Source organism: Meleagris gallopavo, chromosome 1, assembly GCF_905368555.1.
Source record: "Meleagris gallopavo chromosome 1, MGAL_WU_HG_1.1, whole genome shotgun sequence".
NCBI lineage: Eukaryota > Metazoa > Chordata > Aves > Galliformes > Phasianidae > Meleagris > Meleagris gallopavo.
In genome coordinates this window covers 84,004,667-84,027,480 of record NC_139404.1, presented here as the reverse complement: position 1 = coordinate 84,027,480, position 22,814 = coordinate 84,004,667, and the positions used below count along the sequence as shown (strand labels likewise).

Here is a 22,814-nt window from a genome sequence, read left to right as displayed (position 1 = left end):
AAGCTTGGTTTTGCCATCAGTATTCGTACCACAGACAGTAACCACCAAAATGTGTAATTAACATGTTTATTCAAACACAAGATACATTAAACCCTTCAAGAAACACATCACAGCTCAGCCTCAGCATATTAGATTTTCCCACTTAGCTTGCCTACAAGACATACTTTGCCACAACAGCACAATCAGACTAAATGGCTATGGCAGAGAATCGCGTGTGATGCGAGAACTGGATAAGAGCAAAGACCACTAGGAGAACATATTGCTGGAATTACAGCCCAGTGTGGATTGTTCTGAAATTGACGAGAGAAGGAAGCTTTCTCCAACAGAATACAAGTATAATTAGTACACATTTTGCATTAATATTTATAATTATTAAAAATAGAAAAACATTAGTTTCAACTGGCTCTCTACAATACCTATAAGGTAAAGCCATAAATGGACTAACTCTGCTTAGGTGAAAAATGCTAAATCTCTAGAACTGACTAGAGCCCAATTCAGTAGATAACTTAGGCATGTGCTCAAGTTCTACTGACACTAGTGGGGCTTAAAAACATTTAAGTATCACAATGAACAAAGAGAGATTTCAACATGCATCAAGAGCTAAATACATGCTAATTATCTCCAGTGAATCAGGATCATAATCCTTAAAATATGACAAAGTTATATACACTATGTAAATCACAATATTTCTCCCTCAACCTACTGTCCAGACAAAAGAAAACGCCTCTGCTGGATACAAAACCACCCAATACTGTCCCCTGAACAAGCATGGCTCTCATGTTTTAACAGCTACAAAAGCACGAACACATCAGTGCTAGGGACAATTCATCTTAACCGTTCTTTTTGCCCCAGTATAGTATTAAAATTTCACATGTGATTTAAGAGTTCAAGATCAGCAAACTCATCTCTTCTTCAGCTCATTCCCAATCTACTGATAGATGCTCAGAACTATACAAGTGTACAACAATGCCAATGATTATATACAATCATGCACAGGATACTGGAAGGAAGCCACAAAGGTATATAAATAAAATTTCCATTTGAAAAAAAATATTTCTCTTACACTTAATACTAAAGTGTTATCACAAACAAAAAACTCTGCAGTGTTGTCACGTATCAGCCATCTCCAAACAAGACTGACTGTAGAATCATCCTTTTCCAGAAGTTAGCTTGTCATAGCTATGAAATCCAGGTATCCAGGCAAAGGTTCCACATACTTGGGAATGAAACATTCCCATTTGCTCAGAGGAATTTAACTGCTGGTTTGTTAGGTTTTTATGGCTTTTTTTTTGTTGTTTTTGTTTTTTCCCTAAACTTACATAACCCACTATATAATAGTGAACAAAATACTTTTGTTTCATAGAAACAACTAACATTTGCCAACACCAGGCAAATGGTCTATTTACAGATACAATAGGACTGCCTGACTGACAGTGAGTGTACGGTAACTCCAAGTAACATGGAGCTCAAAACAGGGACGCTCTCTGTTGAACTGTCTTCCCTTTTAGGATACGTCTTATCTAGACAAAAGAAAAAGACAAAACCATTAGCACATATCATCCTAAAGTGAACCAATCTAAAACAAACAAAAAAACCAACATTAGAGGTCCAACTCAACTCTTTACAAAGATAGATAATACATGACAAAAGGAAATGGTTTTAAGTTGAAGGAAGAAAGATTTAGGTTGGATGTCAGGGGGAAGTTCTTTACTATGAGAGTGGTGAGGTGCTGGAACAGGCTGCCCAGAGAGGTTGTGATGCCCTGTCCCTGGAGTGTTCAAGGCCAAGTTGGACGGGGCCCTGGGCAGCCTGGTCTAGTATTAAATGGGGAGGTTGGAGGCCCTGCTTGTGGGGAGGAAGGGAGAAGGTTGGAGCTTCATGATCCTTGATGTCCCTTCCAACCCAGGCCATTCTTTGATTCTGTGAACTCTGCATTCCTCATTTATCTGAGTCTAGCTTCCAAGTTCAGTTATATCAGAATGGATCCAATTTTACAAGATTTGAACCAACAGAATTACTCAGTTTATTAGCTTCTTAGCTCAAGAGCCATCTGTTTTGGTTACATATTTGTACAACTGCTATTTCTTCATCTGTTATTCAAGCCTAAGAATTGCCATTTTCCCTGCTTGTTGTAATTATTAACATGGCCTTACATCATACTGAGATCAACACATGAAAGGAGATGACCTCCCATATGCTGCACATTTATGAAGAAAATACTTCTAAATATTATTTTCATAGGAAAAAAGCTTCTGAGATGGGGAAGAAGCTTCAAATTAAATCTGTAGTTTCAAGTCTCTGCATATTCTTCCTGATTCTAACATTAAAGAAAATGTTAAAGAAAACACCAGCTGCAGGAACTTTTCTCTAGAAGTTACAAGAGCTCAAAACTTGGAATATTTTGAGAGAAATATAACTTCTGTGTTAGTGCAGGAGGACAGGGGCTAAGAGGTTGGGGATTTTTGGGGCGGGTTGTTTTATTTATTTATTTATTTATTTTACCTGTTCTCCTACAGGGCCATCAGGAACCAAGTGAACTGGCTGTTCATTTTCCAAATTTCTGGCACTTGGATCAGCTCCCTTTCGCATTAGCAGGCGAACTGCATCCAACTGACTCACCCGATACTGCAGGCTGGCAGCCACATGGAGTGCTGTGTTGCCATTGTAAGCCTGGAAAAGACAAATTAACACCGTGAAAAAAACAGCAAGGGGCATGAGTGGCAGCGACAGGTGTACACATCCTGGATTATATCTACCTACCTTTGCATTAACAAAAGAGAGGCAGTTGGGCAGCTCCAAGAAGAGACGAATGAGCTCCAGATTTGCTTCCTCTGCTGCCAAATGTAAAGCAGAGCGACCGCTCTTGCGATCCTACCAAAAAAAGGAAACAACGTTGAGCAATAGTACTCATTTCACTGAAGGTCTGTCTGGACAGGAAGCAGTACTTGACAACAATTTACAGTTCAAAAGCAGTATATCATCAGCATCCTATTACTACAACGCTCCAAACATATTCTTAAATTTAAGGCACAACCAATTCCAACTGGCATGGTATCATTCTTAATCCAGAAATTAGACCGTCACCTCCCTTTTCCCATGGTTCATTTGCATTGATAATACCTTGTTCTTAATAAATCCAACATTCTTATTCCACTTAGGTAAATTAAGCTTTAGGTTGCTTAGGAAGCTTTCAAATGAGTCTACTTCCTCCCTGTTAAGTGAGCTGAGATGTGGCATGGGAAAAAGGGGCATGATCTGCTTCCATGCCTTCTTTGGATCTGGCATTTTACACAAAAATTGTTCTACTTACTTTTGCTTCAACAGAAGCTCCCATTTGTATCAGAGTCTTGATGGTTTCAACCAGGCTCTTGTTTCTCAGCAGAAGTTCCTGAACCTCAGGGGAGTGAGGTGGTTGACAGTTTTGTAGTTCATGCAGCACAGCATTATGGGCCAGAACAGCACAGTGCAGGGCTGTCAAACCTTAACATGAGAAGTTCAACATTAATGAATGAATGTAATACAAAATTCTTGACTGGCTGTTTGCTTCTACATTTTTAAGTAAGAATGACTACTACTCCTGAATAGCTCAGGATTTGGGCTGCTAGTCACTCTAAGTGACAAGTCACATAAGGATCTCTGTTAAAATACTTCTTTAGAGAACATACTTCAGGAAGATCTGTCACACGGAAAATAGGTTCAATTAAAACAACTCTCTGGTGCTAGAGACACTGCATTCTGTATCCAGCAATATACCACTGGTACTCACATTTTAAACAATAGCCTATTATCATCTACCCTTTCCATGTCAAACACATCAATCACACATACGAGAGACCAGGGAAAGATCTCAACAGGCAGAGGCTAGCTGTGCCTTTATCTGACAGATATGCCAACTGTAATGCAATTTCAATTCTAATTGTGAATTTGAACCTGGCAAAGATATAATCCATTTTATTGCTCTTTTCCCAGGATAACATTCACATCAGCAGCTATAAAACCCTGTATCACCCAGTCAACTGTAAGTTATAAACCCCAAACTACTCACCGTCATAGTTCGTTGCCTCAAGGTCCACATATTGATTGCTTCCCATGGCTCCCTTTTGGATTGCCTACAAACGTGGGAACAGGTATGCATTTAGGTCTACCTAAACCACACACTGCTTCCTCAAGCTTGTATACAGTTCTCGCTGCAACAAAGTTGCATTCAAAAACAGTATTAAAGACTTAAGACTTACTTATTGTTTTCGTATACTACACTACCTAATCCCTCACTGGTGGGAATCTTACAGCAAGAGTCATCCTCACTTTAAACCGTTAATGTAGAGTCTAAGATAATATCAAAAAGGCTACACAGGAAAAAGATAAGGAGAAGTGCAGCATTTTTGTAGCCCTCCAAAACTGCTAATATCAAGTTAGAACTATGGATAGGGCAGAGCCATGTCTGCCTCATTCTCACCTGAAGGACCTGGGCATGCCCCTTCTCAGCACAAACATGCAATGGTGTTCTACCCCAGCAGTCTGTGGTGTTGACTTGAGCCCCCAGGCTAACCAAATCCTGCACAATGAGATGCTGGTTGGCAGCCACAGCAACCTGGAAAGCACTCTGCAAACATTGAGAAGAAAATTTCAACTATTAGTCATCTGATCTCTAACAGGAAAGAGCAACTAAAACAAACAAAAAGCCTAGCTACCCAGTATTATTTAAGCAGTGATTATGAATACCAGGAAGCCAGGACAAAAAGTCGAGTGTATAGTTTTACCAGCTCAAGGTGATCCCAAGAAGTATTAATAGCTCAAGGTTAATATTAGTATGCAGACTAAATCTCAGGGTTAATATTAAATAAGCATTTCACCACATTTTCCTCAGGGTCCAGACATCAGAGCACTCAGGTGCACAAAGCGGGTGGGAAGAGTTCGAGAACCTCACCTGGCCATTGTGCTCTTTAATATCCAACATATGCAGAGCAGCCATTTTCCTTGCAAGAACGTAGGAGAGAGCTCGTCGGCCCTGGGCAACAGCAATGTGAAGGAAGCTGCATAAAGAGGGGAAAACAGTTAGACAGCCACACAGATTGGGGCTCAAGTCACTACGCAATTCCAAACGTACACTGTGGGAACGGCTTTATACTGTCAGCTTCAGACTTCATCTGAGTGACTAAGATGGAAACTCAGGCACCTTCCTCCCAAGGCAATTTAAAGCATCTAAATTAGAATCTTTTTTCTCTCATTTTACCAGATAAAAATCTAGTAAGTACCTGACACGAGATGATACAGCTATCTTATCTACTAGATATGCTGCAACTGCATGCATCACAGCCCATCAGCAAGACCACAGCTGGTGAAACTACTGCACTCATGGCACAAGCACCACTAAGAAACAGCTTTCACTACAACTTAGTGGTCTGCCAAAACCTGAACAGAAGTACTCTCCAACATTCTATTTCAGAAACAGTGAGATAAGGGCTACTCACGTGTCTCCATCTGAGTCTTTTGCTAGGAACTGGTCTTGAGAGATGTTAGCCAATTTGTTTTCCTCCTGCTCCACTTGCCACTGGAAAAACGACTTGCCCAACTGCGTTGTGTTTCTGGCAACACTTTGGGGTGGTAGAGAGACATTTAAAGTGGCCAAAGACACACTGCGTTCAAGACTACTGCAGACATTATTTGGAGCCAGGCTGAAGTTCTGAGCGTGGGGGCTGACAGTAGCCTGCGGGTGGGCACTGGTCAAGGACTGAAGGGGAGCAGAGATGTTCTCCGAGCCTTCAGAATCGTTCAGGAGGGAGGAGAAACTTTGTGATGGGCAATACTGCAGTTCATGGCTCTCAAAGGCGTGCTGGTGGTAGCCTGGAGACTGGTCATTGGCAGAAAACGGCCTGTACTCCAGAGATGCATCCGAAGTGTAGTTCTGTGACAAATCCTGGTTCTGCGATGAAGGAAACTGGTAATGCTGAGGAGGATCAAGCATATTCTGGGAGGTATGATCTTGGAATGCTTGGTACTTCTGGGGTGGGGAGAAAGCCTGTGTTCCCGAACTGTCATGGTACTGTTCTCCAGGTGAGCTGTGGCTGGAGACACCGTGCAACCAGCTAACCTGCACTGTGTTCAGGGAAACAGGGCTGGACTCGTTCTTAATGTTTATGATGTTCTGAAGCAGATCAGAACTGCTGTCATGCTTTGGTTCGTTTTTATGCGTCTCTTCCATGTTATCCATTGAAGTTGGGGTCTGGGGTGGCGTCTGTCAGAAAAAGAAGCAAAACAAGCCCCACGGAGTCAGAGGTATTGTTTTAGGAGATACTTTCCGATTACAAAGAAACAGGCATAGAAAAAATACTACTTCAAGCTTACCAGGAGGTGTGGATGAACATTAACTTGGCGTTTGAAAGGAGGTCCATCAGAAAGGAGCTCAGGAGCCTTTCTTTTGCCACCCTGACCTAGAACGCTCTTTAACTCTGCTAAAATAAACAAACATATCAATAAATAAACAATTATTCTTACAATCAATTTTTAAAATATCATTGCAGAGTATTCAGAAATGTTCAGGTGTTTTTCTTACCTGTGTATGGTTCGTAGTTTACCAATCCTCCTTGTGCCTTTTGAGGGGGAAAAAAAAAAACCAAGAAAAACAGATTATTCAATCATTATAATGCTATTTCAGTGAAAATGAAACAAAACAAAAAGAAGCAGAGGTTTGCTTTTATAAACATAGAATACGTCTTAGAATAATCCTAGTACAGGACAGTCAAGCCTTAATTTGTTTTCAATTGAGGTTAGAAAACATAAAGAGTTTTATGCAACTTAAATGAAAACTGCCTTTTTTCTTAAGGCTTTTTTAATTAGCTATTTGTTACAACACCACAGAACTCAAGAAAATGTAGCGAAAGACAACATTCCCCAGTGAGGTCTGAAGATTTTGCTTTTTTTTTTTTTTTTTTTTTTAAATATGAATTAGCCTGCTCATTTTCTCTGTCTCTAATGCTGTGAACTTTTCTATGCAAAAAGTTTCCAGTGGCAACACTTGTGTAAGAAACTCCAACACGTTATCAAAAGGCAGACTGTGAGGAAAAACTCTCTCTAAGCCTCTCAGCGTTTCTCACATCTTCCTATTTTCCAGACTGCGGTCTGTCTGCCTTTACACGGGAAGAATGCAATACGCTGCTATGTAATTCTCCTCAGAGAAGGCTCTCCGCTCCTAAAACGAATGTCCTCACATGAGCTAACAGGGCTTGTCTAAGCACAGAACATAAGCCCATTTTTATCTGAATTCTCCTCAAAATGTTTTTTGAGGAGAATTCAGATAAAGATTATGTTTTTTGAGGAGGGCTCAGTGAGACGTTCAGGTGCCCCCCACCTGTCTTGCCCATCTCCTCCCAGCTCTCTTCTTCCACGGCGTGTATTGAAAAGGAAGAATTATGACTCCATCCCCATCAGATAACACCAGAAACTTTAACGCGTGCCTTCCTTCGCCAACCTCAATCATGGTTAAACCCCATTATGTCAGCCCTGAAAAACGCTCATTACCTTGCCTTCATCCGCAGCGGGGCCCGAGGACATCTGCTTGCTGCTCCTGAAGTGCAGCAGGAGCTCCTTCACCGAGTTCTTCACGCGGACCCCCTGGAACGGCCCTCTGTGCTGCTTTCCTCCCCCCATGTGCTGCTCTGCTGTCGAGAGAGCACACGGAAGACGGCGCTTAAGCCGCGGGGTCGGCATTCACAGAAGCAGACGAGCCCGTGGAAGGCACCCAAAGTCGCAGCCGAGAGCCTCATCAGGCCCGGCCCAGCGCATCGCTACCAAAAGAGCCGGAAAGAACCCGAGCGCGGACCCGCGGCCGCCGCCACGTCCCCTCCTCCCCGCAGCCCCGGCCCCGCCGTACCTTGCAGCGCGGGGCGGGCGCCTCCCCGGCCGTCCCTCCGGCCTCCGCGGCTGCTCACCGAGAGGTCCGAGTCTGAGCCCGGCGAGCCCGGGGCGGAATGCGCCGGAGAGCAGCTGCCCTCGCTGGAGTGAGGCGAGGCGCCGTAGAAATAGGCGAGGTTAATGGGGCTGCTGAGAGCCCCGCCGTCGCCGTCGGGCGCTGCGTCCCGGCTGCTGTCCACGATCATGGCGGTGCCGCGGGGCGGCGGGCGGCGGAGAACGGCGGGCGGCGGCGCGGCGACGGGCACGTCCAGGGCTGAGCGGGAGGCGCGGCGGGGACTGGCGGGCGGCGGCAACCGCGCCGCGCTTATAGCGGCTCCGCCCCGCCGGCAGAGGCGGGCCCGGGCACGGGCGGGGCCGCGCTTCCCGTAAGGGCGGCGGGGGGAGGCGGGACGCGGCCGCGCCCGGAACGGGGCTGGGGCACGCAGCCAGGCCGAGTCACCCCGCAGCGGCTGCCCAGCGCGGAGCAGGCACCAAAAGTGTCTTGTTTTGTGCTGCGGTGGAGTCGGAGCGCAGCAGAGCGGGGAGGCGAAGCTGTGCGGTGCCTGCGCTAAGCACAAGCGCAGTCTCTCACTCGCTTTTAACATCAACCCCGCCGGCCTGTTAACTGTATTCACAGGGCGCGCTTCTCCCTTTTCTACCTTTCGGAAAGGTGTTTCGGCTGGCTCAGCTGCCACCGTACTCACCGTCACACGAGCCCGTGTTTGTCCGCAGCAGGTTGTGATTAGGATGTTGTTAGCACTGCGGCTGCCCCGAAAATATGCAGTAAAACACCACTGTATTTCTGAAGTATATTATGCAAATTGGAGGTCTATAATTTAGGTTATTATACATGTTCTAATTGTGCTAAAAAAACATGAGACAGGTGCAACGTGAAATTATATTAATCAGCTGTGAGGAGGCAGGAGGGAATTACCTTGTAGTATTCAAACATTTTAGCCCCTGTCGAGTGAGGAAAGGGTTTCACTTGGCAGCATCCACAATTTCCTACTCCAAAAACACTGCTTTTAAGCCACAGATCAGATTTATGCAGTGACAGTAAAACTGGCAAATGCAACATATAAAATGAAGTCAAACGCTACCCAGTGCCAGAAATAGCATAGCCTAATAAAGCAAGAAATTCATTTGCTCCCTCATCAGCAGCAGGTTTCAATGAACTGCATTATGCAAGCAAGGATTTCTGAAATCAGGCTGTATGTTTTAAACATGTGACTTTGCCCTCTTGTTCTCCAAACCTCAAGATCTCAATCATGATACCTTAGCTTTAGGTAGGCACTTTGACTATTTTCTTGCTAAAATGCACTTGCTGAGATCCCTTACCTCTAGGACACGCTTTGCAGACTGATGGGAAGATCCATAACATGGCTTTCTGAAAACAAATCTAACTGATCTAGTCTAATTTTTGCATCTCTGCTCTGTAGTTGGGAAGCAAATGATTTTAGTCTGGTCAGAAGGGTCTCCAACTGCCAAAGTGAATGGATCTTATCTTTTAACAAACAACGTGAATTGGAGAAGTATGTAGATGGAAGAAATAGATTTAGTGGCATAGTGGTCTGTAATTCCCTTAGAAATGCCAAGAGTAAAAGTGGATGTCAAACCAGAAGTGGGTTTCTCTCCTCTTAATTCTATTAGGTCACGCAAGGTCCATAAAAACACATACAGGCAGAGCGAGCAATACCTTTACCACTGCTATTCCGTAATCATTTTGGATCTGATTTAATTGAAGATTAGCCTCTATGTGTAAACAAAAACTATCCTATGAAAAAATATAATGAGGTTTTTACCTTAATGCAAAGAGGTTGTGGAATTTCTATTTCAAAGTTGCAAGTCTACTGAAGGCTGAACTGTTGATCTGCTCTCATTGTACTGGACAAAATCCACTTCGGGCAACACTCTGATACCTCAGCTCTCAGGTGTTTCATCAACAATGTCTCATTTATCAGGTCTCCTGACATAAATCTGCTCCCCATCAAAGCAGATTAAGACAGGTCTAATTCCACCAAACTCTGTAACAAAAGACTCTTTCAAAAATACACACACCCAACGTTGCACAAGATGAGCCGGCTCCCAACAACCTCTCAAAGTGCTCCATGCAAGTTACTGGCAAATTATTGCTACATTTACAAATTGTAATTATTAATACTGCAGACCTCGAACGTTTCTCTTAGCCCAACCACCACGTAACATTTGTGGTGACCAAAGCTCCAGCAAATGTCTTCAGCCTAAGGAAATTCCTGCCAGGCAGGGTAGCAACCAGAAGGGCTCATCACCTCTTCTCCTGCCAGGAGAGCTGGCAGAGCCTGTATGGACGGCCACAAGCTAGGAGGAGGAGGAGGTCAGTAGAGTAGGTATCTACAAAGGCACTCACCAGGCAGCTTCAGCCAGCTTTAGCTAAGCAGTAACCCAGCAAAACCCATGGAGCTACAGAGCCAAGAGGCCTGTGTAGGGGTGGACACCTCAGCTCCCTAAGCAATGGCCTCCAGATTCTCATCACCCCTCCTCTTGTTCACTGCGATGCATCAATAATGCCAACTAGTGGCCAACATTAGCAACATTTGTCCCGAAACCTGTCTTGAATAAGGCAGCAAATAGCGAGTCGTGCTTATATTCCTATCTCAGATTGCTGCTAAAATGAGACACAGTGTATCGGTTTTCAAATCAAAACCTCAGCTTCTTTCCTCGCTACCAATTAAACATGTAGATTAATCACTGCTGCCTGTCTCCACGTTGCTGTCTTATTCAGAGCCAGCACTGAGCAAAGACGCACTGGAAATGCTGTACTGGGCTTTCCCACGCACAAGGCCTGAGATAACTGTGTTCTTGACATAAGAAAACAGCTGACCCACTGCCTAAAATTGAAGCAGATCAAGGAGCCTGTTCAGAGCTTTGGGGGTTTTCTGTTAAAACACATTTTCATTATTTTCAACACATTTTCTAATCATAACCATGAGGTTTTCCCTCATTTCTGGGTCCTGGTGCTGAGAGTAGCACTTTAATCATGACAACATAACTTCAGACCAAGAGAGATTTTTTCCCGTCCAGCTTTCAACCATCTCTGGTTTATCCTTTCTCACAAAATGCCTATGGCCTGAGCTGGAAGGGGAAGGGGACTTCCAGACCATATTGCAGCATAACATTAAAGAAACCAGAAGGAAATTTTCTGTGAAACTGCCTCAATGTTGGATGGGGACAATTGGTGCAATGAGTTCTGCAAGGTAATGGAAGGGATTGAGCACTCCCAGCTCTGAAAAACCTGGGCTGCACAGCTCAGGTAGAGGTTTGCAAATGCTTGCAAATTACTTCCTCCTAACACCCTATATCATCCTCTTTAGCTTCATAGGTAAGTGATCACCAATCCAACAAAACCAACCCCTACTTTTATATGGTCAAACGACGCAACCCCACAGCGTACCCTCATATCCTGTTCCCAGGATTGGTAACAGAGCATGTCCATGAGCTCAGTTCTGGGATCACCAACTCCTAAGGATGAAACTTCAGTACGGTTTGGTCTAGGACTGCTCCCTACAAGCAGTTGTACAGGCAAGGCTGTGTCAGTTTACCTCCCGCTATTCTGAATGACTCTCCAAAAGGCATCCTTCCTCATCTTCCCCCTCTGAAAAATCCCCTGGAAGCTGTAGCTCCACGTCACATATGCAGCAACAACTTGCTTGAAAAGTAGCACTGTGTTGGCAGTGATATGTTATTTCAGGCACTCAGTGTTGAAGAGGGGGAAAAAAAAAAAAAAAAAAAAAAAAACAGCCAACAAACCAAGCATGGAAAATATGTCCTGAGGAGGCCACACAGAGCTCAGAAAAGATCACAGCAAAGGGTTACGCTTTATGAATACGGCCAGTCTGCTGTAGGGAAATGGACAGCCTATACAGCATCTGTGCCTGCACTGCCTGGTCCCTAGGGCACACACTGGGGTGAATGCAATCAGGGATATCGACTTCAAATAAGTCAACTCCAGAAAGCAGAGCTTTGCTTTCACTTTACAGCAGTACGCAGTTGTCTCTGCCAGATATGTGGCCACTCCTAACACACTGGGGAGCACAAGGAGAGTGCCAGCCCCCGGAGCAGCTCACAGTTTGGTGGGAATGGGAGTGGTCTAAAGCCTCCTCAGGCTGTCCGAAGTGGCAGCACAGAACAACACAGAACAGCCTTTAGGTAAATTGGCAGGGACAAACTAATAGTAACAAGAATTTGGTTTTGCAACACATTTCTGGAATTGTATGACCTCTGTGGTGTTTCTTAGATTGAAAATAAAAATGGTAGCTTACTGTCCAGTTGCTTAATGCAAGTGAATATTTGCTGCGTGGATGTCAAATGTTGCTTATTCTGAAATAGGTATAATTAGCCTCCTGCTGCAGCCTTTGAGTCAAGGTGTGTGAATACAGCTGCCACACCTCTGTGTGCCAGAAGCATTTCTACGCAGCATACAAATTCCAAACAGTCCAACATAACACTGAGTTGGCTTTTAGAACAGCACCAAGAAAACTGGAGATGAAAGCTTAGTAATAACTTCACTCCCAGAGACTGTTCTACAGGATCAATAAGCATGTTTGCCCTAACAACTTAAGAGACCACATGTTGGCAAGTTGGAAACAGGCCATGATGCATTTTTCTTCCTCTAAAAGCTAGTACAGAGGAGTCTGTGTTCCTTCCCTCTGCTCTACTTGTATTGCTACATTTTTCCTCGACATTGGTCTCCATGATTGCCATTCTAGGATTAGTCTGAACTTCAAAAGGGAGCGTGTATAGTTCTTCATATTAGAGAAAAAACTCAGACTATTTACCGTGTATTTTTTGGGTCTTACTCCTTTGATCTGAAGAATGCTCTCAATTCTGCTTTTTTTTGTTTGTTTGTTTGATATTTAAGAAAAAAAAAAAATGTTGGTTACTCCCAAGTAGATTTTTTCACACTGTGTATGTAAAGCCACTGAAATCAGTACAGGGGAAAAGAAACACCAAACCTGTAAGTGTTCAAAGCTGCCTAAGCTGATTTCTTTGCAAGTAAACAGTCTCCTTTGTACGTCTTGTATTTGTGGACATTCCTTTTGGCATACTCACTGCCCTGATTAGAGTAGCTTAGGAGAAAACATGACTATCTCATTAGTACCTTGCAATAGGAACTCATCACTAAGACACACGCACCGCTGATGTCACAGCATGTAAATACAGAGCAAAATGCTGTTTCCCCATAGCAAAGGGCAACATCACATGTCAACTGGAAAACGTACTGCTGTATGCACACGTGAAGTAAATAGTACATGTTCCTGTCTCAAAACACTATGCTTACAATATTTTGGTTTAGAAAGGGAGTTAGTGAAGTTTCTCAGTGCTATTGAGACCACTGTAGATTTAAAGATGCAAGCATGAGCTTTCCTTATGATTCATGCTGAAGGCCTTTTTCCTCCTAACTCAGGTGGCCAACCTAGGACAAAAACCTATCGATCATTCTAAGCCCACATTCATTTTTGTTTTCTGTTGTCAGAAATGGGAGCAGTGCTACAACCAAGGCAATGGGTTAGGCTCCAGCAGGCTTGGATTTCAGTCTCCTTATTTTCCACAAACAAGGACAACTTTAACTACAAGGAAAACAGAATCATGTTCTCATAGGGGATACAAAGTTGTCTCACAGAATGCAGTAGCATAATTCAGCTCTTCAATGCAGAAATATGAGGAAAAACTGCTTTATCTCAGAAAGGCTTTAAACCAGAAAAATATAGTTTTCAAACTGCACTTTGCCTAGGATCAAACAGTCTCTCAATTTACATAGTACTGGATAGTAATGGATAGACTAATGCGCAGGTTACCGTACATTTAGGCTTCACAAACATATTTTTCTACTCAAAAATGTTGCCCAGACAGATTTTGAAAAATTACCCACTTCTTGGATGCAAAAATTCAGTCACATCTATTTCACAGTACTCACCGGGCTGACACATGGCCAGAAATACCAGGCACAGTGGTAGCACACATGCAGATCAACTATGCTGTAGCTGTGCGGTGAGATCAACACCTGCAGGGAGCTTCAGCATTGATTTCCACTGTCCTACACAGTTGATATGCAAGGATCTGCTCAATCTGAGAGTGCATATCAGCATGCAGGAAATCCCAGGCAGAAACAAGACAATGCTGAGTGTCTCACACCACTGAGACTCGCACCACTTTAACAACTCAAAGTTTACTGCAGCAAAGCAGTTGCTGTTCTTGCATGCCTTATGTCTTGACCTTATTTCACTATGATTTTCATACCATAGATTTTAAATACCTTTAGTTCAGACTTCCAGTTACTAGAGAAATCCCAGCTTTCAAATCACATGGCTATTTGACCCCAGGAAAGTCCCAAAACTCAGCTGTGGAACTGTCCTCCATTAGTCAGACAAAAATTCAATAAACAGGAAATATTCTCACTTTTCTAAAAAGCACCTAAACCAAGGCAGCCAAGTAAGATTTCGCTACGGTAAGGAAAATGTTGGTTTCATCCAAGCAGCATTATAAAAACTTCCCTGATGCTTGGGATGAACTTTAAATTCCAGAGTAGGATTTATCCACAGTTAAATGTGTGCAATCATCCTCAAGTAGGACAACGTCACTATCAGAATTTGTTGCCACATGTGTCTCAGCAATATAATTCCTACAACTGCATGAAGGGTACTAATATCATGAAAAAGATACTAGCGTCACGTCTTCTTTTGACTCTGTAAGATTAACAGCCAGTTTCTACACGCTTAGAAAGAAATCCATTACAATGGATAGTAACAACACGTTACATTAATACGCAAGTTGTGCAGCAGTTAGCAAAAAATAGCAAGAAACTTGAAAAGAAACCCTCTGGATTTAGTGGGGCATCATGAAAAACTCTGTTCTCACACCTTGGCTCTTTCCTTCAGTTTTCAGCTGGGAAGATGTATTGTCTAAAGCCAGACACATACTATCTCGCAGGACACTGCTTTCCATGGAAGCTAGACCATGGATTTTTAAGTTTCCTTTTCAATTCCTGCCAATTTCCTGAAAAGAAAGCAGGGCTTAAGGCAGCTCTAGACTAGTCTTACACGTTTCGTCTCTTGGAGCTGGTGATTGGGGATGCAAAAACTGCACTCAAGTTTTCTGGCAGCATCATTAGAACTGTGTTTTGCTGTCCACAAAACCCTGGGCTACAGCAGAAGGGTGGGCTACGGCCACCCCTGCTATTCTACTGCTCTGGGAGGCTAGGGATAGGAAGGACATGCCCAGGGAAACAGCATTCAGTCCCAGAGCTTTGCCAGCAACTAGCCATAGGCACTTGAAGTCAGAGGGTGTTTGCTCCCCACACACACACCCTCCTCCTATCAACCTCCATTAAATGCAAAGGGAAATATGGCTTTCTGTAAAAAAAAATATAATAATAATTTAAAAAAAAAAGTCAATAAAAGGTTTCAGTAGCCAAAAATAAATTGATTGCCTCAGGAACAAAGGTGATACAAGAGTTTAATTTGGAGCAGAAATATGGCTTTGTTCCCAGTGTCCTTAGGTGACATTTTTCCCCTCACTAGATGGTCCCACAGACTGGCTAATAAAGTGTCCAGGGTTTGGCTCTTTCTCTGGTCTTGAGGGAAGCCAAGATGTCCCAGCTAAAAATACCCAGCTTCTATCTCAAACAGTCACATGCTCCCCATCCTCAGCCATACACCTGCCTCAGGTGACACTGTAGCATGGCTACAATTACATTTTGTTCTCTCCAAGAAGCTCAGTGCTGAGCTGCCTCCCAACCTGCAGATACAGGCACAGGTAGCAAATCGGGATGCTGCATAGTCAACCTCATGTGGTAAGCCAGAGAAACCCTCACCAGGCAGTGAAAAGGAGTTTATGGCCTGGTTCATTAAACTTATAGCGTACTGGATTTTTAAAGTGAAGTTTGGGTTCATTAAGTATACTTCTTTTAATTTCCACAGGCTTTTGCTAAATCTCAAAAGCAAGCATAAATCCCTGCTCTTATACTTTTTGCTGTGCTGTCTAAATGCATCGTGACAAGTTTACTCCTGTCCTATTGAAACTGGCAAACTTGTATGCTGATGAATTCTGCTATCCCATAATTACTCACTAGATTAAACAAACAAACAAAATGCTGTAATCAAGATACCCAAGACAACTTGCATCCATTACCAATCTCTCTTCCAGTCAATGCCCTGATTTTAGCTGCCCATCTGTCCTAACTCTGGAAAAATGATTACACCCTCTCCTCAAAAAAAGGTTATAGTCAGGGAGAATCGCTCAAAGCATCAAAACTGTTCGGGGTTAAGAACTGCAGTTATTTCACTTGTGTTTTGTCCCTAGACCCACTGCGAGCTTTCAAAATCCCACCATTTCTTGTGGTTTCTTCCTTCTTGGTTATCACCCATTACCCATCCAAAACCCAACTTGTCTTCTACACCCAACCCCAATGCAGATGTGTCCGACGTGCATATATGTAATATGTAAGTTCCAATCAATTACAGCTTTCAAAGAATAAAGCAAGCAGAAATAGAGTACCTTCATGTCAGAAGAGCGAAGTTAGAGCTCTGTGGAATACAAGCCATCCCCTTGTACCCCACTGGCAAGCGATCATCCCTTATGGCCACATCTGTGAGAATGACTGAAAAGTTCCTCTGAGGTTTAACAATATGAAACAGAAGCGACAGCAGGGAAACTACCCACCAAACATCTCGCTTACACTGGCTTTTTAGTCATGGGGAGAAAAAAAAAAAAAAAAAAACAGCTAAAAAAAAAAAAGACTCCCTAAACACCTTCTCCCTAAGTTTTAGAGCTCCAGGCTGAGTGCCCACAGGGCTGTTTTTATTGCAGTGCCCAGGCACCATTTATCTTTTAGCTCTGGTTAATCGGGGAGGGCCAGAGGGGAATGTTATGACATGTGAGAGGAAGCGGGAGGGTGGAGGACGGCAGCGCGAGAGTGGCTCCCTGGACTTTTTCTGCATGGTGGAATTTCCCAGGCAGGGTGAGCCCCATCAGGGACATTCCCCTGCCAGGGAGGCTGGCAGGAAACCCCAAGCTGGCGTAACGCTGCCAAATAGGGTCTAGAACACACTGACGTATGTTTTACAGCAAGAGCAATGAAAGAGGTCTGTTACAACAACGCAAGGGAACAGAAACCTGCAGTGTGCAACTCGGTAGGATTTCTTTCCTCATGTAGTTTAGTTCCACCTTCTATTTTCAGCACTGTACGTACAGCCGCAAGAAACTGAGAAACATTTTGTAACCCTCTTCTGTCACTGCGCTACAGGGTAGTCTGTACAAGCAGGTACCCGTACAGCAGCCACAAAGAAAGCAAGCAATTCCATGGATTTAAAAAAAAAAAAAAAAAAAAAAACAGCTTGAGCCTTCACAATACAGAGCAGGGAACAATACCTCTCTCCTAGGTGAGTGTCTGGATTTCAGGGTGGTTTTGCCTTCAGAAAGACTGAGATGAATTTCACAGAAGCTACTATCACTTACATCATGCAAACTCCACACAATCAGAAGCTTGATTTAAAAAAAAAAAAAAAAAAGTACTTCCCCTTAGTCATAGATGCAATGGGTGTAAAGCAGTCATCTGCTTCAGTAGATAAACTAATCTTGAAATCTTTATAATGGGAGAAGTTCCCTAGATTTTCCTAAAAGGAGAAAGGCTCCTTAAAAATCATTTTGCTTTTCTTCCCCTTTCACCAGGGCCACAGGCTAGAACACTTCGTGCTCAAAGAGTGCAGCCAACAAGGAGAGAACACTCAGATCTTCTCAGAGCAAACACTTCCTGGCTTTGATGCATTTCATTAAACTTTCTCAAGCACAGTTAACATACATCTACTAACGAGGTAAGAACATTTAACCCCTAACCCACTTGTATCCCTTGTGCTTCCCACAAGGGAAGTAGATGTTTAAAAAAAAAAAAAAAAAAAGTAAAATAAAAACCAGTCAAACTCTATCCCCACCTTCACCCTGCCTCAGCAAGCTGAAAGACGTAGGAGAGAACTTTTTCTTCCCAAAGGTGATAATTTTGAAACCTTCCGCCTGCAGGCAGGAAATGCTGTGTGGGCTCCATCTTCCTGTTCTCAGATCTATTATATCACTGGAACATGTTCAACTGATAATCTCAATGGGCTCAACATTTCTTCAAAATAAAGGTATTTTCTTCTAGCCGGGGCAAGAATTTGCTGGGCAGCTGTAGGCCTAGAGTGCCCTCAGGGTTGTGTAACACACGGCAAGGCAGTACCACAGACCAGGCCCTCACCCAGCTCACTCCCACTGCAGCTTTGCAGCAGTGAGAGGCCACTCAGGCCTCTCAAGACCTCCCCAACAGACCAAGATCTCTCTTTACAAAGAGGGGATGTGGATGGACCATCATCACCAATACCTGGAGCACCACTCAGCTCATCCAGCTCTTTCCCCACAGGTGTAAGCTGCCTTCCAAACCAGGGTAGCTGAAGTGCTCTGTGTCCTAAAGCCATTATCAGATACTCGTTATCAGCTGCAAACATACCAGAGGTCAGCCCTGGGAGGAGGACCATCCACTCAATCTAACTGCTGCTGCAAAAACAAAGTCCGAATGGGACAAGAGGTAGGAACTGAGACACAGAAGGGCAAAGAAACAAAGTCAAGCATAAAATGTGCAGCAGAACAGGAAGAAGAGTCAATTTCAGTCAGAAATAAAAATATCTTCTCGTAGCAATATTTGCTAGACAGACCAATTAGGACAATAACATATTAGGAATAAGTCTGTTGCCACAAAATCTACATTGCAAATTGTGGATTTGAAGTCAGTGGGATTGGAAAATACTCATTTATTGGACACATTTTACAACATAAATAATTGTAGCATTTGTTTGCTACTTGAGTTCTTGAATTTTTTTAATTAAATTGTGAAGACAGTATCTCCTTTCCTTATTTTTTTTTTTTTTTTTTTGGTCTTACTTATCAAAGGCAAAAGACACAGCAGAAGCAACTAATAATACAAACACAAAGGGCAAAAATGTTTGGCAAAAATGTTTAAGATGAACCAGAACGGGAAGACAAGATTAGAAGGAAGAAACAGCTAAGACAGAAATATCTGCCTTGCCCAGAGAGAATCTGATTCAGGTAGTGAAAAAGGGCAAGCGGTTCTGGAAAATCTGACTCACTTGTCCCAGGGAATAAGAGAGAGGAAGAAGGATTGGAAAGAACTGAGTGCAAAATTGCAAGGGAAAAAACATCAGCGCGTTCTGCTTATTCTGCTTTTTACTCAGGTAACGTGAGTAAAAACCTGGTGAGCCCCAAATGGCAAGTCCCACCTTGAAGCTATTCTGTGAGATCCTTCAGAGCAAGCTGCCATGGTGTGGCAGACCAGCACTCATGCCATACCAAATCCCAATTACTGCAAACAAGCTGCAGCAGACATTCAGACGGAATGAGAAAGGAGAGCCCTGCATCAGGCTGAACCAAAAAGAAACCAGACTCATAAAGATATGCAGAAGGCTCAAGCATGAAGACAGGAGGTAAAAATACACTCGTCTACAAAGGCTGCTCTGAAAGTAATGCCTCCTATTTTATTATGTTGGCCCATGACATCAGAGTTGGGTGTTGGCAGTATAGGTTAAGCCATCCCAAAAAGTTTCTTTACATTTTGTTGCCACAGGACTGATGGCAGCAGATTGCAGCCTGACAAAGTGGTGTATGATATGGAAGCACGTTTGAAGCGAAGGTGTGTCACTGAATTCCTCTATGAGGAAAAAATGACACTCACTGACATCCATCAATACTTCTTGAATGTTGAGAGAGACCAAACAGCAGATGTGAACTGAGGCAGTAGAGGGTGCATTTCAGCAGTGGCAACGAGTGGGTCACTTCCACTGGTGTAGATTTTGACAAGCATAGCATGCAGACTCCTGGTCATCACTGGAAAAAATTCAGAGCGAATGGTAGTGACTGCTGAAAAACAGTGTTGCGTAATTAAGAATTAAATCTATCAAGCAAGGTTGTTGTGCTCTTTGTATTTGTTGTAGTTTCCATGGAAATAAATGGGAGGCATTACTTTTGGAGTGACCTACATATAATATCACCTAGTGGTGTTTGTACCATTCATTTTTAAGCCTTAGGAATTAAAAGATGAACCACTATCAATGGCAGATTTGAGAAAGCTTTCATTTGAGAGTCATCCCAGGCTCTTTTTCAGTGCCTCAGAATCCCCTTCTAGGCACTTTCATTAATGATTCACTAATCTGTTAAGCCCATCCCAGCTGACACAGCTAAGATGCAGGCCAAAGCGTACTATACTTTCACTTGGGTTTAGTTACACACTCACTCTGCATATAGGGCTCACAGAAAGCTATTCAAACGCTGTTAACTTTCTAGCATCCTCCCATAAAATCCCTCAGCTCCACTTCAGGCAATTCACTCTGACAGAATCAGAAAACAGACCAGTTTATTTTACTCCAAAAGACTAGATGTAGTAAGACAAGCAGTAAAGAAGGATAACATTTGAGTCACGGCCCAAAAGTGGGCTAGGTAACCTAATATGAGAGCTCAGACGTGTGAAAGCAGCAGAATGAACATTTCAGGAGAGATTCAAAGATCCAGATTTGGAGAGATAATAAAACATTTCCCTCATTTCAGAGCTTCCTGTACCATAAGAAGGACAGCTGATGTGTTGGAAATTACGTAGTATTTTGCTAACTAAGGATGCAGTGATAAACCATGGGATGAACACAAGACAAACCGGATCAAAAACCCTCAGGTCTCACCTCTTTGTTAGACCCAGTGTAGCACCATTGATCCAGAAGTGCTAGGCTCCAGCCTTATTGTCAGAAACTCAGGTTCCAGTCCCCTCTCTGCCAAGCACTTGTTTCACTTCCGGAAAGTTAGAGACCTTCTCTGAGTCACCACCAGCTCTGAACAGCACTTGGCACATGATGAAAGCCTGCTTGCTTACTGCTCCTTATTCTGTGTTTTGGGCTTGGTTTAAAAAGTTCCTCACCTCTGTTATCTATCACGTCTACAGACGTTTGACAACCCAGTACACATGGCTGTATAAACAAGCCATAAGCAAAAAGTTTTACAGCAGTGCCTAACAAACAATTTGTATTGCATTACAGTCAGGAAGGGAGTTCAGAAAGAAATGTCTGAACAGCCTGAGCGAGGAGAACTGTTCCTTTTCAACACATTTGGAGAGCAATATACGTATTTCAGAGTGTTATGTCACAGGAGTGACTCCATCCCTCACAATTCCTATTATTGCCTATGAAAACCTTAGCATGACCAAATAACTTCATTCCTCTCCTCGATGGCGAGGAACATCTCCACAGAACCATAGAAGACCTTAGCATGACATTCCTCAATCTTGTTATTTTCGCTTCCCCTCTTTCCTATTCCTTATTCCCCTTTCCTCTCTAAGCATGTCTGAGGCCTGATCTCACATCACACTGAAAAGCATCTTACACTTTGCACCCTCCCTGCTCCTTTTTTGGTTGGGTGAGCAGATGGGACACAATGGCAGCACGCTTCACTCAGAAGAGCAAGCTCACTGAAGAACAGCAACTTAGATGACTCCATAGGACATTGCCTCAGATCCTGCTTCCTTCTAGGGTCGGCATTAAATGAGAGGGGGGACAGAAAAACAGAAAACATTTTGCAGTTCTGCCTCGGTATACTCACTTCCATTTACCAGGAACTTGTAGTTGAGGGATTTTTTCCAAGTCAAACAGAGTATTGTTGGCAACACACCCTGCTTACTTGCTTCTCAGTTGTGAATCCTGGCTGCTGTGTAACCCCAGGGTAACCCAACAGCAGTCCCCCACCTCCTCCATCCTAGCTCTCAAGCCACCATAGGGCAAGCACAGCTTATGTCCTAACATGGCAGCGGGCACGTACTCAGACTACAGCATTTTGTCCATTACTTAAAGTAATGAAGTGACTAAAGGATTTTCCATTGGCCAACTGGGTTTTCAAAGCCCTCAGAGAAAGAAGCCTACATTACGTACAAAGTTTTCTTGTATGTCAGGACTGACACTGACAACAGGAAACAGTGTGTTTCAGTACTGGGTCTGGTGCCAGGCTTGAGCCACTTGCACAGATCACGCCTCTCCAAATATACATACATCATCTGAAAAAAAAATATTAAACTGATTTTTATCTATAAACTGCTGTATAAAACTTTTACCCAACATGCAACGCATAATATAGTAGTTAGGTAAAATTAAGGGAAATATGACACATTTCTAAAGGAACTATAAAAAGAAGGAAAGTTATGTGATGTTAGGACAAACAAGATAAACTGATACCAAATCAGATCAAACATGTCTGGTGCACAAGCTTGCCCATTTTAATAGGAACTTCTTACTCTTTGAGCCTTTTTGGCTATTTGAATGGCTTTTCCAATCTCATCAGGCAATAATATGTTACAGCCTTCTTTGTACTGTAAGCAACTCAGTATCATCCATATAATAGGAAAAAGACACCTGTGAAACACATTCTTTTTTCTAACATACAGAGACCTCCACTGCCACCAAGAGCCTTCTGAACATTCTAAATGCGTAGCATGAACTAAGTACGAAGAAGTGATCTGGGCTTAGTAAGTAAGAGCTTTCTAAGTTAAATATGCATTTTGAGACAGACATTTTTTACTGTTACTTAACCATGAGCACAAAGAAGTTTTAACTCATGCTTCTGGAAAAAAAAAAAAAAAAAAAGTAAAAAACCCAATACTCTTACCCTAACCAGCAGACAACTTCAGATGTTTGTGTTTGTCATGTATGCATGGAAGCATTATCTGTAGTACACAAGAAGTCATGCTGACCCTTCTAGTATGCAATATTCCTTTTTTTAAATGCTTACCTTTAACAATGAAGAATAATGAAAAATACTCATTTGAGTCTCAAAGTAAAAGTGCAGTGGTGTTGCAAAGAGGAGAAATCAAACAG

General features: G+C 43.0%; 1 protein-coding gene and 1 long non-coding RNA gene across 4 annotated transcripts; one reads left to right on the top strand and one right to left on the bottom strand.

Moving 5' to 3' along the window:
- Positions 1 to 52: 52 nt before the first annotated feature.
- NFKBIZ (NFKB inhibitor zeta) lies at positions 53 to 8,243 on the bottom strand. Of its 3 annotated transcripts, none has more exons than XM_085238930.1 (12): positions 7,871 to 8,243; positions 7,519 to 7,658; positions 6,554 to 6,590; positions 6,346 to 6,449; positions 5,472 to 6,235; positions 4,928 to 5,033; positions 4,457 to 4,603; positions 4,046 to 4,109; positions 3,311 to 3,480; positions 2,761 to 2,871; positions 2,503 to 2,670; positions 53 to 1,520 (listed from the first exon to the last, which is right to left on the bottom strand). In XM_085238930.1, exons 1-12 carry the CDS (start codon positions 8,094 to 8,096, stop codon positions 1,467 to 1,469), a joined length of 2,091 nt encoding a protein of 696 aa, XP_085095056.1. In that variant the 5' UTR covers positions 8,097 to 8,243; the 3' UTR covers positions 53 to 1,466. The 3 variants fall into 3 exon arrangements, with proteins under 3 accessions (XP_085095056.1, XP_085095050.1, XP_085095043.1); XM_085238924.1 differs by having other exon boundaries at positions 6,346 to 6,452; positions 7,519 to 7,655; positions 7,871 to 8,241; XM_085238917.1 differs by having other exon boundaries at positions 6,346 to 6,452; positions 7,871 to 8,240.
- Positions 8,244 to 16,708: 8,465 nt separating this feature from the next.
- LOC146545472 (uncharacterized) lies at positions 16,709 to 20,127 on the top strand. Its single transcript, XR_014887121.1, has 3 exons — positions 16,709 to 17,057; positions 17,596 to 17,738; positions 19,146 to 20,127. It is a non-coding gene; the product is annotated as an uncharacterized LOC146545472 (long non-coding RNA).
- Positions 20,128 to 22,814: the final 2,687 nt, after the last annotated feature.